Genomic DNA, 15,734 nt, shown 5'->3' on the forward strand with positions numbered 1-15,734 from the left:
ATCAGGGCAAAGCAAATCACAGCAATTTTAGGCAGATGGTTGTAAATATGGAAGGAAGGGTGACTGGAAAGGCCCCAGGGCAGGAACAAGTTCCCTGAGGTGGGGAACAGAAAGGTCTGTGCAGCAAGGGAAACTATGGGAGAAGTAGGCGGGGATTTGCTCAGAGGTGATGTTAGGGCATCTAGGTTGTAATTCCAGGTGCAGTGGGAAGCCTCGAGAAGACGTGAAGCAGGGAAATATCATGGTCTGATTTCATTTTTAAAAAGTCACTAGCCAACAATGAGAAAATGTAACACACCAAGAATAAAGAGAGGGGGAATTCCCTGGCAGTCCAGTGTAGGACTTGATGTTTCCAATGCAGGGGGCACAGCTTCCATCCCTGGTCAGGGGTCTAAGATCCCACAAGCCACATGATGTGGCAAAAAAAAGAAAGAGTGAAGGGAGGTCCATGCTGGAGATGGAGATCTGAGATTATTCACCTAATGGAAAATGGTGTTAGGAGGAGTGGTTATATGGACCCGGGAGGGTGCGCAATCACAGTAACAGGGAGAATACGGCTCTGCTCTTGCCTTCCCACGTGACCCTGGAGGCGGGTCCACTTACAAGGGAGGGTGGTGCCTGGTACCATGTAATGATGGAGATGAAGAACAACCACTGCAAAAGTCTGCTTTAGATGGATTCTCCTCCCTTACACAATTCTACGAAGCAGCCACACGAATTCCTGGAGTGCACACTGGCTGTGTGTGCATTCTGCCCCTGCCTGTCCTGTGTTGTGCAAATCAGCCTCAGTTTCCTCCTCTATAATGTGGGCGTGATGACATCTCCCCTCTCGTGACTGTACAGAGGATGAGATTAGATAAACCCTGGGAAGGATGTTGAAAGGAGAAAGAAGAAGGTTCTTTCTTTCATATTTCTTTCCTTTTTTTAATTTCAACTACTTTACATACTGGATTATGTTTCTTTTAAGTCTGCGTTTTCATATATGCTCTTTATTGACTAATTATCAGGTTTCATTGAAATTATATGTCAGTTTTCTAGAATTTCAAGTTTGATTCTTACTGCTAAGTCACTTTAGTCGTGTCCGACTCTGTGCGACCCCATAGACAGCAGCCCACCAGGCTCCATCCCTGGGATTCTTACTTAGTTTTACTCTTAAAGTGCTAAACATTTATTAATGGTCTCCATCCAAAGAGCATGTAGATAGCTTGACACTGACAGATTTCTCACATATACATTCAATGGCTATTTTTAGGAAAGAATTTGTTGCCACCCATAACATCAGGTTTCTTTCTTGGGAAGGAAGAAAGAGAAAAGGCTGTTGGGCAGGTATCTGGGAGTGTCTGTTACAGCTTCTCTCCCTGAGGCAGAGAAATTAAATATAACACCTGACTTTTCCAGGCAGAGACAAAATACCTTCAGGCCCCACGAACTGTCAAGGGTGTGGGCACAAAGTGTCTTTGGTCCAGGACTGACCTGTCAGAGCACAAAGATAGACAACATCCCTGGAGTTGCTGGGATGAAGCAGGGCCAGGTAGACAGAGCTCAGAGTATCTACAGGGCATTTTGACAACAGCCCTTGGACAACATTTTGACATTAATCAAAAAATGTTTGACAACCACATTTTGACATTAATCACATGTGAGCTCTATCTTGGTTGCTTTAAAAAAAAAATTATATCCTAATCCAAGTTGACTTTATGAGGCTAGAAATACTATTTCATGTTATAAATGAAGAAACTGAAGCTTGGAAGGATTAAATAATGTTGCCACGGTCACCTAGCTAGGAAATGATGGAGCTGGGATTAACCTCTTCTCCAAGGTCGCATAATCAATAATGGCAGGAGTGCGATTTGAACTCAAGATTCTCTGACTTCAAAGACTGCCCTCTAAAAGAAGTTTGAAAGCTGTGAGGCTAAAGCCTTGGAGATTCACAAGACAGGACTCAAAGTTTTGAAATAAGGAATCTCTGCTGTTCATAATTTTTTCAATTAGATGATATAGAAACAAATTTTTTTATAAAGAATTTGGTTTGCATTTATGCCATGAAGACCTTACCTGTGAGTTAGAGGAGGATGAGGGCTGACCAACTTAGACAGCATATTAAAAATCAGAGACAGTACTTTGCCAATAAAGGCCCATCTAGTCAAAACTATGGTTTTTCCAGTGGTCATGTATGGATGTGAGAGTTGGACTATAAAGAAAGCTGAGAGTTGAAGAATTGATGCTTTTGAACTGTGGTGTTGGAGAAGACTCTTGAGAGTCCCTTGGACTGCAAGGAGATCCAACCAGTACATCCTAAAGGAGATCAGTCCTGAACATTTATTGGAAGGACTGATGCTGAAGTTGAAACTCCAATACTTTAACCACCTGATGTGAAGAACTGACTTATTTGAAAAGATCCTGATGCTGGGAAAGATTGAAGGTGGGAGGAAAAGGGGACAACAGAGGATGAGATGGTTGGATGGCATCACCAACTTAAAGGACATGAGTTTGAGTAAACTCCGGGAGTTGGTGATGTACAGGGAGGTCTGGCGTGCTGCAATCCATGGGGTCACAAAAGAGTCGGACGTGACTGAGCGACAACTGAACTGGACTGAGGCCTGAGAAAAGGCCATTGGATTTGGACATGAGGAACTTGCTGGTGACCAGTAAAGGCATAAAATCTCCCTGGTTGTGAGCAACAGAAACTGACTCTGGCTACTGGAAGAAGAGAAGGAATTGGTGAGAATGGTGTGGGGATATAGAGGGCATCTATTCTGTCTTCCTGACTGTACCCTTAAGTTACATCCCATTGGATTCTTCGGCTGGCAACCAACAGCACTAGCTGATGTAATTCAGTCTTGGAACGGAAGGAAATGCTAAAAAGAATTCTGCTTGGAAAGGATGGGAAACAAGAGAATCAAGGTCTTCTCAGGCTGCTTTTGAATGAATACCATACATTTTCAGGATTTTTGTCTTTCATTAAGAAGTGAAAGTGTTAGTCACTCAGTCATGTCTGATTCTTTGTGACGGTGGGGACTGTAAGCCACCAGGCTCCTCTGTCCATAGAATTCTCCAGGCAATGAACATTGGGGTACACGTGTCTCTTTCAATTCTGGTTTCCTCGGTGTGTATGCCCAGCAGTGGGATTGCTGGGTCATAAGGCAGTTCTATTTCCAGTTTTTTAAGTTATCTCCACACTGTTCTCCATAGTGGCTGTACTAGTTTGCATTCCCACCAACAGTGTAAAAGGGTTCCCTTTTTTCCACACCCTCTCCAGCATTTACTGCTTGTAGACTTTTGGATCGCAGCCATTCTGACTGGCGTGAAATGGTACCTCATAGTGGTTTTGATTTGCATTTCTCTGATAATGAGTGATGTTGAGCATCTTTTCATGTGTTTGTTAGCCATCTGTATGTCTTCTTTGGAGAAATGTCTATTTAGAAATGTTTATAATAGCCAGGACATGGAAGCAACCTAGATGAATGGATAAGAAAGCTGTGGTATATATACACAATGGAGTATTACTCAGCCATTAAAAAGAATACATTTGAATCAGTTCTAATGAGGTGGATGAAACGGAGTCTATTATACAGAGCGAAGTAAGCCAGGAAGAAAAACACCAATACAGTATACTAATGCATATATATGGAATTTAGAAAGATGGTAACAATAACCCTGTATACAAGACAGCAAAAGAGACACTAATGTATAGAACAGTCTTTTGGACTCTGTGGGAGAGGGAGAGGGTGGGATGATTTGGGAGAATGGCATTGAAACATGTATAATATCATATATGAAATGAGTCGCCAGTCCAGGTTCGATGCACAATACTGGACGCTTGGGGCTGGTGCACTGGGACGACCCAGAGGGATGGTACAGGGAGGGAGGAGGGAGGAGGGTTCAGGATGGGGAACACGTGTATACCTGTGGCGGATTCATGTTGATATATGGCAAAACCAATACAATATTGTGAAGTTAAAAAATAAAACAAAATTAAAAAAAAAAAAAAAGAATTCTCCAGGCAAGAATACTGGAGTGGGTAGCCAGTCCCTTCTGCAGGGGATCTTCCTGACTCAGGGATAGAGCAAATGTCTCCAGCATTGCAGGCAGATTCTTTACCCTCTTAACCACCAGGGAAGCATTCATTGGTCAACATTAAAATTCCAAGGAGAGAATCTGTTTGGCCACTCTTGGTCTGGGAGTAAAATCAAGAACTCTGATTGGTAAGCCCCTCAACCTGCCTGGCCCACCTGGGGTGGAAGAAGGATCGTTCTCTCAAACAAAAATCAGGCTACCTTTTTTTAAATTATTTATTTCTTTGTTTATTTTTGGTTGCTCTAGGTCTTGGTTGCTGCTCTCAGTCTTTCTCTAGTTGCGGTGAGATGGGGTTACTCTTCGTTGCATTGCACAGGCTTCCCATCGCAGGGCCTCTCTTGTTGTGAGGCACAGGCTCAGTAATTGTGGTTCACAGGCCCTAGTACAGGAGGGCTTCAGTAGCCCCATGGCATGTGGAATCTTCCCGGACCAGGGATGGAACCCATGACCCCTGCATTGGCAGGCAGATTCTTATCCACTGTCCCACCAGGCAAGTCCAAAATCAGGCTAGTGTTATCAGTAAAAGGACAAAGGGATGCTAGGTGACAAAACAGCAAAATAGCCAATGCACTCAGAAAGAGAGGTTTCCTGAGTTAGGAAGTTTGAATGGGTCCAAGAGGACAAAGAGCCATTGTATGGTTAAAGGTACCCTGTTCCTTCCTGGGAATTTCTCAGATATCTAACGTTCATTTGTTTATAGTCATCTTAGAGTGGGCAAGTCTGCAGCTGACTCATATCACCACCCATTTCAACCTTATTAAATAAAAACAAGCTACCTTTTCCCCAAACACTTACGATGAGCTCACCCAACAAGCCACACTTTTAAATGCCCTCCAGGCCAGGTGAGTAATGAGGACAGAAGTATTTGGAGTTGGGGTGGAGGCAAGAGGACAGTAATGAATGCTGGGGATTATGGAAACTGGAGAGAACACTCCCCTCCCGAGAAGAGAGCAGCCCCCCTTAGCTTAGTCCACGGCTTTCAGTGTGGTCCCTTGAACAGCACCACCAGCATCCCTGGAAAGCCTTAGATGCAGATTCTCAGACTTCTCCCCAGTCCTACTGATTCAAAACCCTGGAGGCAGAGATGTTAAATCTGTGTTTGAACAAGTGGTCTATGTGATCCTGATGCTTGCTCAGATTTGAGGCCCAGTGTTCTAGTCGCCGGTTGCTACTGTGTTCCCAGATCATTTCCTTTTACTGAAAGATACTAGAATTTTACTTTTATGTGAAATTCCTCACTCTTAAATTTGACGACTAATTCAAACTCTTAAAAGGTACTGTGTGGGCTCACAATATAATATTCTATCCAGATTTGCAACCTCTGGTTTATGCTGTTGATACAGAGCAGGGCCCTATGGGGCTCCTGGGCACAAGGCCTTTCTGTGTCTTGCATTTCTTTGATTATAGAAAACAGCCTTCATTCAGCCTCCATGACCTTCCCTAAGGTCCAATCAGCAGATTCAAGCAATTGTTAGTTAGGGAAGGAAGGAGATAGGAGACAAGGGAGAAATAGTCAAGAACAGCCTTGGGGCAAGGTTCTGCTTCCCCATTAACAGATACATACAACAATATTTTTGTGCTATTTTGCAGGTATTGAAACCCCTTCCAGGTGGGAAAAGTTAAGGATTAATGATGGTAATCTGCCCACAAGCATGTAGACCCCAGACCCATTGGACCTACCTGCAGGTTGATGATGCTGACTCCTGCTATGTCACCACCAACCCATCAGAAGACTATCAATGAGCTGATCGTGTCCTCTTTGCACAATCACTGTAAAACTTCTCACTATCTTCTCCAAGTTGGGACACATGCTTTTGAGGGTGTTCGATTGCTGTGGCGCCGTTTGCCTGGCAAAGTAACAAAGCTGTTCTTTTCTACTTCGCCCAAAACTCTGTTTCCAAGAATCAATTCGGCACCAGTATACAAAGAAGCTGAATTTTGGACCTTAGTTTTCCCTTTGACTCTTAATATAATCCTACAAAACACTTCTTGTGATGTGTTCCACCTTCCTTCTTTTGCCCTCACTCTGCAGTTTGTAGGATCTTAGTTCCTCAACCGGGGATTGAACCTGGGCCCTCAGCAGTGAAAGCATGGAGTCCTAACCACTGGACAGCCAGGGTATTCCTTCAAGGATACCCGTTTCAAGGAATAAGAAGACATAGGTCCGAAAAGTGAGGTGCTGTTATAAGTCACATAGGAAGTAGCCAACCCCTGATTTGGATCTGAGTGTATTTGGTTTTAAAGCCTCTGCCCTTTTTATATTGTATGTAGAAGCAAACTGTACGAACGCACCTAGAGCACAAGCTGGCATCACAAAAGCTAAACATCTTTGGCATGCCATGGGCCACGGACCCATGGAGCTTTCTCCTCTATTTGTGTGCCCCACCCCATCCCGCTCACCTCAGGCTAATCCCCATTCCTGTCAAGAGAGTCAGTCCCCAGGAGAACCCAAGAGGGCTGGAGAAGGGTGAGGCCGGGCAGTTTCCTGGAGAGGACAAGCTGACAAGGTGCCAGAAGAAAGCTGTGGGAAGCAGTGCCCGAGGCTGAATGTCCAGCAGGCAGCTGGATTCACAGGCTAAAACCAGCTGCCCATCAACGTGTCCTCTGCATGTCCTAGACTGAGTTCCAGGAGCCGCCCTGGGCTGAGCCCCTACCTGGCTCCGGCCTCATGGCTGCTAACTGTTCTGTGCTCAGAGTAAACAGCCCTGGCCCCTCCCAGCGAGGACCTGTCTCCAGTCCCCAGGCTGGACAAGGGAAGTGGGGGAGGTATTCGAAGCCTCTTTTCCCCGGGCCAACTGTGGGGACAGTGGCTGGACATACTTCTGTCATCAAGTCCTGCTCCTCTGTCATCCCCATGGCCACTGCTCTCCACCTCTTCCACCCTCCGGCAGCAAAGACCTCCTGGGGTTTACTGACCTCAGATTTGAATCAGGAGGGATGTTTGAAGATACTTCTTGCTGGGTAACCATGCTTTGGCATTTACCAGCCTGCATGTTAAACCTCGATGTCTACTCATCAGTCTCCTTACTAACAGGAGACACCATCTTGGCCCATTTACAGATCTCTGGAGATGACAACTTGGCAGCTCAGAACAGAGAAGAGATTCATTCAAGGTCCCGCAGCTAGGAAGTGGGAGAGACGGGAATCAAACCAGACTCTGTCACCCGAAGGCCATTGTTGAGAGCTCCTTTAATTACTTTCTCTACAGCAACTGTGTGCCCTAGATGTGTCACAAAAACATACATTTATGATGGACGGGAAAAAAACAGACTTGGAGAGATGGAGACCTGGGATCAAACCTTGTCTCTGCAACTTCGCTTGGGACTTGGGGAGCTGGGAGGGCCTCCTGCACCGTTCATCTAGCACGCACTACTGGCGATGATAATATCCCTCTGTTCACATGTGTCTGGGACCATCCGTGGCATCATGAGACACTGAGCACAGTCAGAGTGAGTGAGCCTGCGTGTCTGCACGGGGAAGAGAGGGAGGGAGAAACACACGTCCTGATGGCTCCAGACCTTAGCAGGTGTTCCACCTTCTCTGGCCTCGGTGTCTCGTGTCCAGTGGGTTCATGTGTAAATACGCTTTCCTATGGCTCCTTCTGTGTGCTGTGTATCACTACACAACACCCCCACCAGGGATCCCTAAAGCAAGATCCGGGCTCTGACCTGCTGACCCCGAGTCCAGCCACTTCGTCTGCAGTCTCTCCCAGTGGGTCCTGCCCTCCTCTCTCCTACCACAGTGGGCATCACAGGGAGACCCCTGGGTCTTGGAATGGGATCCCGGGAGTCCTAGATCTAGCCCTTGGCCTCTTGCTGCCCTGCCCCCAGGGCCCAGAGGGAGGTGGGGAGGGGGAGGGGACAAGGGTCCGGGTGCGACCAGCTGCACCCGGCCAGGAAGCCGCTTAGGTTCCTGGTTCCCACTGGGGCCAGAGTGACACCTGATCCTGGGAGATTGTGAAATGACAGGAGGTGGCAGTCGGCCCGCCTGCCTTGTGTGCTGAGGCCTCTACCCGCAAGGGTTCAGCCCCGCCCCTACCCCACGCCCCCCAGGAACCCAGTTAAATCTTCCTGGCGGCGCCTCATTCCCGCACCCCGCCCTGGCGAGCACCATGCCTGCCTGCCGCCTCGGTCCGCTCCTCGCTGCCCTCCTCCTTGGCCTGCTCCTGGGCCTCCCCCCGGTCACAGGTGAGTGGGGCGGGGAAAGGCTGGGTGCCCAGAGGGGCCGAACCAGGAGCGAAGGAACGGAGCCGGGCAGGAGCTTAGCCTCTCTGAGCAGTGAGGATTCCCCAGGGCGGAAGTGGGGAGTCCCCTGCAGACTAAAATGTGGGGATCCCTGGTGCTCTGAAGGAGGTAGCCCTTGAGCTTCAGATGTGTGGTCCAGTGTGCTGGAGGTGCGCAGAGACCACTGAAGACTGACCCTTATGCCTGGGATGGGGCGGGGGGGGGGGGGGGGGGGGGGCAGCGGGGGTGGGGAGGTTCTTTGCTGATCTTGGAGATGCAATGGCCAGTGGCGGGGACCCTCTGCCGGGACATTGGAAGCTCCTAGACGCTCAGTCGGGCTGGGGTCTCCTAAAAATTGAAGGCTCAGAGGCCAAGGGTTTGGTCCCTCCTGTCCTCCTAGGTATTGGAGGACCCCGTCCCTGGAAGTGGGGCTCTCTGAAGACTGTTGGGGGGGGCCTAGGAACTGAGACTCAGAATTTCGTAGCGGGGTGGGGATCGAGATTGGGGGCCATCGGACACGAGGTGGGCATCCTCTGAGAGCGGGCCCGGGTTCCCCACGACCCGTCCACCTCCCAGGCTCAATCGCAGTGAAGCCGGGTGAGTGTCCCGAGCTGGAGGGTGACGCGAACTGCACGAAGGCCTGCGTCTTGGATGAGGACTGTGATGACAACCTCAAGTGCTGCCAGGCCGGCTGCGCCACCGTCTGCCAGATGCCTAATGGTAACTTGGGGGACCCTCGAGGGCCGGGGCGTGGCAGCGGGGGTGCGGGAGAAGGGAGCGCCCCGTTCCGGGCACACCAGCGCTACCGACCCGGGGGTCCAGGACCAGGTCGAGGTGGCTGGAACCGGATCAGCCCGTGCTCTCCCTCCCGCGACCCCGGGGAGACCGAGGCGTCGCTGACATGCCGCCGAGGGGAAGTGAGGTCCCCCACTCCCAGCCGGATTCATCGCTCTGGTGCATGACGGACTTCCCGGACGCACCGCGGGGACGTGGTTCCGGACCATTGTTCCCTGAGATCTGGGCGCCAGGGTCGAAGCTTCCTCCTGGCGGGGGGTTTAGCCGCGGGGCAGCCCTGGGCTGTCCAATGGGCTGGGTCCGGAGGTCTTGGACTCGCTCCCGTGCCAGAACCCCTTTCCTGTGGCTTCCCCGGCCCTGGGGGAAGGCTTTGGGATGCCTACTTGCCCGCACTCCCCAAATTCCACTGTCCAGATGGAGGCTTTCCAGGTTTAGGAGAGCACTCCGCCCATCTTAAAGATGTGATACAAAAGAGAGAAAGGTTCTTGTCCAAGGTCACACTGCCATCCCTGGCTGGACAGGATTCATAACACAAGGGGTCCCTTTTTTGTCTGAGTGGCTTGAAGAAAGTCAGGACCCCATCCTGAGCAGCCCTCCCCCTTCCTCCTCTTAACACCCTCTCTTCTGCTCTGAAGACTGAGTGAGAGAGAGTGTGTGAAGCTTGCCCTTCATAGAAAGCACTTGCTGGAGCTCAAGACTGTCCAGCAGGTCCTAGGGACTCCTACCTGAGCAGGAAGGGGTCTTAAACAGCTTGGACTCTGAGCATCTTGTTTTTCAGAAGGAAAAACTGAGGACTAGAAGCCAGGATATGACCTGATCCCACTGTATTGGGATCGCTTGTCTTTACCCAGAGAAAAAGTCCCTGTGATGCTCCCTCCCTGTGATTTCTCTGAAGATGCCTGCAGGGCCAGGAAGGCCTGTAATCAGAGACCTCAGTCAGAGCAGGTGGTGGGAGCCGGAGGGAGGAACAGCCTGTCAAGGGGGCTTGTGGATCTGGGGATCTCTACTGCTACTGCTACTGCTAAGTCACTTCAGTCGTGTCTGACTCTGTGCCACCCCATAGACGGCAGCCCACCAGGCTCCCCCGTCCCTGGGATTCTCCAGGCAAGAACACTGGAGTGGGTTGCCATTTCCTTCTCCAATGCATGAAAGTGAAAAGTGAAAGTGAAGTCACTCAGTCATATCCAACTCTTAGCGACCCCATGGACTGCAGCCTACCAGGCTCCTCCACCCATGGGATTTTCCAGGCAAGAGTACTCTAACCTGGACCAAAGTGAGGAAAACCAGGAGAGGAGGACATTGGGAGAGAAAGACACAGATGAGAGGAGAGTGGGGAGAAAAGAGGAGTTTCTGCTTGGGGGAGTCTCTGCTGCTCCCTGGTCTCGGATAGACTGAGGCAGGAAGAGGGGCAGGGACAGAGGGTCTCGTGGATTAGAATCCTCGTTGTACCATCTGCAGGTTTGTGTCCTGAGCAAGTGGCTTCACTTCTCTGAGCCTCTGCTTTCTCCTAGACACAATGGGATGAGAATCTCAGAGGTTGTAGGACTGACATGAGGCTAAAAGAAATGGTACACGTGAGATGTCTCAGCAGAGAGTAGATCCTCCACTCACAGTGGCTTGTTTGGTGAGTTACTGGCTATTGATGCCCTTCTGTCCTGGGGCAGCTCGGTATTGAGAGCTCCTGCCCTTCTCCAGGGAAAGGGTGTCTGTGCAGGAAGGCAGCCCCCGTGTCCTCTCAGCTCATCACCCAGCTCTGTGCGTGCTTGACGTTTGGCTGGACTTGCTCCTTGGGCTTCTGGGCACTGAGCCCAGCTCCCTCCTCCTTGAGCCTGGAGTGGAGCACAGGGTGTGTGTGTGTGTGTCTGTGGACATTGAAAGGCTGGCTCAGGTCTTGGTTTTACTTCTCATCAGCAGTGTTTTGTTGGGTGATGCCTTCACCTCTCTGGGTTTCATTCTCCTCTGCTGTAATAAGAATACAGTAGAAATATCCCCTACAGAAGATAGGTTTGATGTGAAAACTAAAGGACAAAATGGATTTGCACTAAGGACTTGTTAATTGGCACATCTCTGTGGTTTTGTGTGTGTGTGTGTGTGTATGCACTAGTGGAAGAATGCTTCTCTGGGTGTTAGAGTGAGAGTGTAGAGGGGACCTTGGTTCCACCTGGTTGTAACTAGGAGTGAGTATATGGGAGTGAAGGCCTGTGGGTGCATCACCCTGACGTGGGCTCTATGGTTTACTGCTTACAAAGCAACAGAATGCATGGTGCACAGACCTGAAGCCAGTTTCCTGGGTTCAAATCCTGTCTCTACCCTGTTTGACTTAAAGCAAATTTTTTAACTTCTTCACTCAATTTCCTCATCTGCAACATGAGAAAATAGTTACAGCTCCTTGTCCCAGGTTCTAGGCTTATCCCGAGGATTAGATGAGTTAATAAATGTCGCAAGCTTCGGATAATGCCTGCTACTTAGAAGGAACTAAGTGTTAACAGCTGCCTTTACTCATCATCATTATTATTGCTACAAAGGACGTTGACTTCTCAGGGAGAAGTCTGTTGCCTCCATTGCTTCCATAACAACCTTGTGGTGTGGTCAACGCTGATCTCATCTGACACCTGAAGACACAGGGCTCTGGGGGATTTCCCTCCTGAGGCCACAGTTAGGAGAAGGCAGAGCTGGGACTCAAACTGGAGTGCAGTGATCTCAAAACCCCTGGGAGGAGAGAACAGGAGGAAGAGAGTTTGCAGACGACCTTCCAAGCCCCCTGAGATTCGCTCAGGCAAGCAGCTGTCTTCTTTGTGAATCCAGGTGGGCAGACATGCTGTGGAGACGTGTGCAGCCGCCTGCCTCGGCTCTGCTCACCACCTCTTACTCCTTTTTTTACCCAGACAAGCCGGGCTCATGCCCTAATGTGGATATCGCCTTCCCCCAGCTCGGCCTCTGCCGGGACCAGTGCCAGGTGGACAGCCAGTGTCCTGACGCGTTGAAATGCTGCGTCAATGGTTGCGGGAGGGTGTCCTGTGTCACCCCTGTCTTCTGAGGTAGGTGCCCTGTGCTGGGGGAAGGGATACATTGATACCCAGATATGACAAGCTCTGCAGGAAGCTGAAAAGGAGCCCCTGAGCTAACACAGTGCTATTCGCTTATCCATCCTTTGATTTGTTCTCATCTGCTCAACAGATAGTCACTGAGCATCTATCACAGGCGGTTCACTGCTCTAGGTGCTGGGATGCTCCATGAGTAAACAAACCCAACAAAAATTTCTCTCTGATGGGTTTTATATACTGTGCATTCATGCGTCCTAAGTTGTTTCAGTCATGTCCGACTCTGCGACTCTATGGACCTGAGCCCACCAGGCTCCTCTGTCCATGGGATTCTCCAGACACACATACTGGAGTGGATAGCTGTGCCCTCCTCCAGAGGATCTTCCCAACCCAGGGATCGAACCTGCATCCCTTATGTCTCCTGTGATGGCAGGGGAGTTCTTTACCACTAATGCCACCTGTAGATGCTAGTGAATGTAAATCAAATAAAAAAGCAAGTATACCCTGTAAAAAGGCTTCCCTGGTAGCTCAGTTGGTATAGAACCTGCAGGAGACCAGGGTTCAATCCCTGGTTGGGAAGATCCTCTTGAGAAGGAAATGCCAAACCACTCAAGTATACCTGCCTGGAAAAATCCCATGGACAGAGGAGCCTGGTGGTTTGCAGTTCATGGGGTCGCAAAGAGTCAGGCATGACTAAGCGACTAACACCTTCATTCAACACCTTCATTCCCTGTAAAATGTTAGCAGGAAATAAGTGACCTGGAGAAAAAGAAAACAGAAGGAGAATTCGGAGTAGGGATGGGGAGCAGCAGGGAGTTGTGTTGCAGTTTTATCACAGGACCTTTCAAAAGGCAGCATTTGAACAAACTTGTTGGAGATGATGGAGGGAACTGGGAGCTTTCAGAGAGCCTGTTATGACCAGTGGGGGCAGCAGATATAAAGCAGTAGAACCCCTGGTGTGTTTCAGGAAAAGCCTGAAGTCTGGAGCCTATGATCAAAAAGAGGGCAATAGAGGAGAGGGTCAGAGAGGCATTTTATTTATTTATGGCTGCACTGGGTCTTCACTGCTCTGCACAGGCTTTCTCTGGTTGCAGCAAGCTGGGGCTACTCTGCGTTGCATGGGTTTCTCGTTGTGGTGGCTTCCATTGCTGCAGAGCCCAGGCTCTAGGCAAGCGGGCTTCCGTAACTGCAGCACGCAGGCTCAGGAGGTGTAGCACATGGTCTTAGTTGCTCTGCAGCATGTGGGATATTCCTGGACCAGGGATCGGACCCAGGTCCCCTGTATTGGCAGGCAGATTCTTAACCACTGGACCACCAGGCAAGTCCAGGACTTTGGTCTTGACCCAGAGATGTTGGGCCCTTGGAAATGGACATGCTCTTGAATTTAAAAGAATTGCTCTGGCTGCTGTGTGGAGACCCTAGAGGCAGCAGTAGCAGAAGCAGGGAGACCAGCTAGGAGGCTCCTGCAAGAGGCCAGGTGCGAGGTGATGGACCAGATGACCTAAGAGGCTGGGTTTGCGACACACATGAAGGTGGATGGGACAATATTTGCTGATTATTTGGGCTGTAAGATTTACTCCTTTTCCCCTTCACTTGTGCACTTACTCTGTGGCCGACAGGGCTACATTCACCTGCTTTGAGTGGTTCTCATCCCTAAAGACAAGATCGTGGAACCTCTTTTTCCCCACAGATAATTAAAAATAAAACAATATTAAGTCTTAAAGCAAGCATAAGGAAGTAAAGAGAGGGACTTCCCTGGTGGTCCCATGGCTAAGAGTCTGAGCTCCCAATGCAGGAGGCCTGGGTTTGATCCTGGTCAATGAAATAGATCCCACACGCTGCAACTCAGACCCAGTGCAGCCAAATGAATAAATACATAAAGATTTTTTTTTTTTTAAAGAAAAGAAAGAGAAACAAAACCCAAAGCACATGCATCTTCAGCCCATTGAGGGATCCAGCACTGTGCCATGTGTGGGGACAGAAGGTGACGGCTGCCCTTCCTCACCGAGTTTGCAGCCAGGTGGCCGAGGCAGACAGTTGGACAGACACTCCCAATGCCTATAATCAGTGCGGCAGTGGAGGGCAGGGCGGGGTGTGGTAAGAACACAGGAGGAAATCTCACCCAGGTGATGGTGGGGGGAGGAGGGAGCAGGGTTCTGAGCCAGTCCTGAAGGATGAGTGAAAGGTCAGTAGTCTGGTGAAGTACAGTGGTAGGGAAGCTGTTCCGGATGGAGGGAATGGGACCAAGCAAGCCCCTGGAAGGACCCCCTGGTTGTAATTTAATTGCTAATCGTGCACTGCTGTTGATAAGCTCTCAGTCAACAGACTGGCAGGTCAGTGATGTAACCTATTGCCCAGATGTGACGACTGAGACCCAGACAGAGGGGAGGACATGCCCAAGGACCCATGGTTGCTAATTCAGTGCCTGAAAGGGAAGCACGGTCTCGCCAGGGCCCAGAGCTCTCCAGTGATGCCAGCTGCCTCTTGCCTCCATGTGTGCCAACAGCATGGGCTGGCATTGCAGTCAGGAAGACCTAGGTTCAGATTTCAGCTCTGACAATTAACTAGCCTTTTTCACCTCCCTGAACTGCAAATATTTTGCTTATAAAATGGGATAAATAAGATCTTTTTGATCAGTTAACTTAGCTTAACCAAAGGAATGGGGGCATAGTGCAACATCCTAGTGGTGGAAGGATTCTTAGGGAGATAAATGACAGTGACCCCTCATGAATGATCACAGCGGTCAGTGGGGACCATGGTATACCCAGGTGTTTCCTGGGATGGTCGGAGCAAAAGAAGTGAGTCTAGGACCTTCAGAAAAATGCCTGCAGAGCCCCAGGGCCTCGAGAAAGTGAGGCTTTGCTGGGGGGTGGCGGGGGGGACGGGTAGGAAGGTAAGGGGGGGGCGCTGGGAATGTGATGGAGTGGGAGGAGCTTTGGATCAGAATTTAAGCTGCAAGCACTCTTGTCTAGTGTCCCAGGTGTTGTTGTTGATGGTATTATTATGATTTTCTTCCTCCAGCTCCAGCCTGTGGACTGAGGGAGCAGCAGTGTCTGCCTGGCCCTGTCTCGCTCCAGCCCAGCTGCCCTCCTCCCTTTCTGGCCTCTTCCCTCCCTCCTGAGCTGACCACAGCTGCTTTTTTTTCCAACCAATAAAGTGACTGCTTCCAGCACTGGCGGGCCTGTGGCCTCTGTTCTTATAATTCAGTCACATTCCATTCCTGTCTGCAAGCGTGGGCTGAGGAGGTGGGAGTGGGCGTGGCCACCAGATCATCCAGGCAGAGTCCGAGAAGAGATGAGCTGTGACGCGGTGACACAGTGAAGGTAACTCAGGGCTCTGTGTGCCGAGGCCCTTCCCCAGTTAATCGTCCCACCAGCCCTGTGCAGTTGCAGGTTATTCTCCCAGGGTGATGGAGAAGAGAACTGGGGCTCAGAGAGATGCTGGAATCCTTCCAGAGCTGCTGGGAGTTCTGACAACAGCAGCACGTACTGTGTGCCTGACACAGGGCTGGGAGATTCACTTGTAAGATCTCCTGAATCCCCCAAATAGCCCTCAGATTGTGATAAGGTCTTCCTTGGTGGCTCAATGGTAAAGAATC

General features: G+C 49.9%; 1 protein-coding gene across 1 annotated transcript; it reads left to right on the forward strand.

The window, feature by feature from the left end:
* The first annotated feature begins 8,107 nt into the window (after nucleotides 1-8,107).
* WFDC2 (WAP four-disulfide core domain 2) lies at nucleotides 8,108-15,308 on the forward strand. The gene is made up of 4 exons (XM_019972474.2): nucleotides 8,108-8,264; nucleotides 8,877-9,020; nucleotides 11,981-12,133; nucleotides 15,158-15,308. Exons 1-3 carry the CDS (start codon nucleotides 8,189-8,191, stop codon nucleotides 12,130-12,132), a joined length of 372 nt encoding a protein of 123 aa, XP_019828033.1. The 5' UTR covers nucleotides 8,108-8,188; the 3' UTR covers nucleotide 12,133; nucleotides 15,158-15,308.
* The last annotated feature ends 426 nt before the right edge of the window (nucleotides 15,309-15,734 follow it).

This window comes from Bos indicus, chromosome 13 (assembly GCF_029378745.1).
Source record: "Bos indicus isolate NIAB-ARS_2022 breed Sahiwal x Tharparkar chromosome 13, NIAB-ARS_B.indTharparkar_mat_pri_1.0, whole genome shotgun sequence".
Classification (NCBI taxonomy): Eukaryota; Metazoa; Chordata; class Mammalia; order Artiodactyla; family Bovidae; genus Bos; species Bos indicus.

What these genes read in the sequence shown, in the direction of transcription:
- WFDC2 (XM_019972474.2), top strand. Translation starts at nt 8,189, where the DNA reads ATGCCTGCCTGCCGCCTCGGTCCGCTCCTCGCTGCCCTCCTCCTTGGC. An exon ending in GGGCCTCCCCCCGGTCACAG is followed by an intron (nt 8,265 to 8,876) that starts GTGAGTGGGGCG and finishes TCCACCTCCCAG; the next exon opens with GCTCAATCGCAGTGAAGCCG. An exon ending in CGTCTGCCAGATGCCTAATG is followed by an intron (nt 9,021 to 11,980) that starts GTAACTTGGGGG and finishes TTTTTTACCCAG; the next exon opens with ACAAGCCGGGCTCATGCCCT.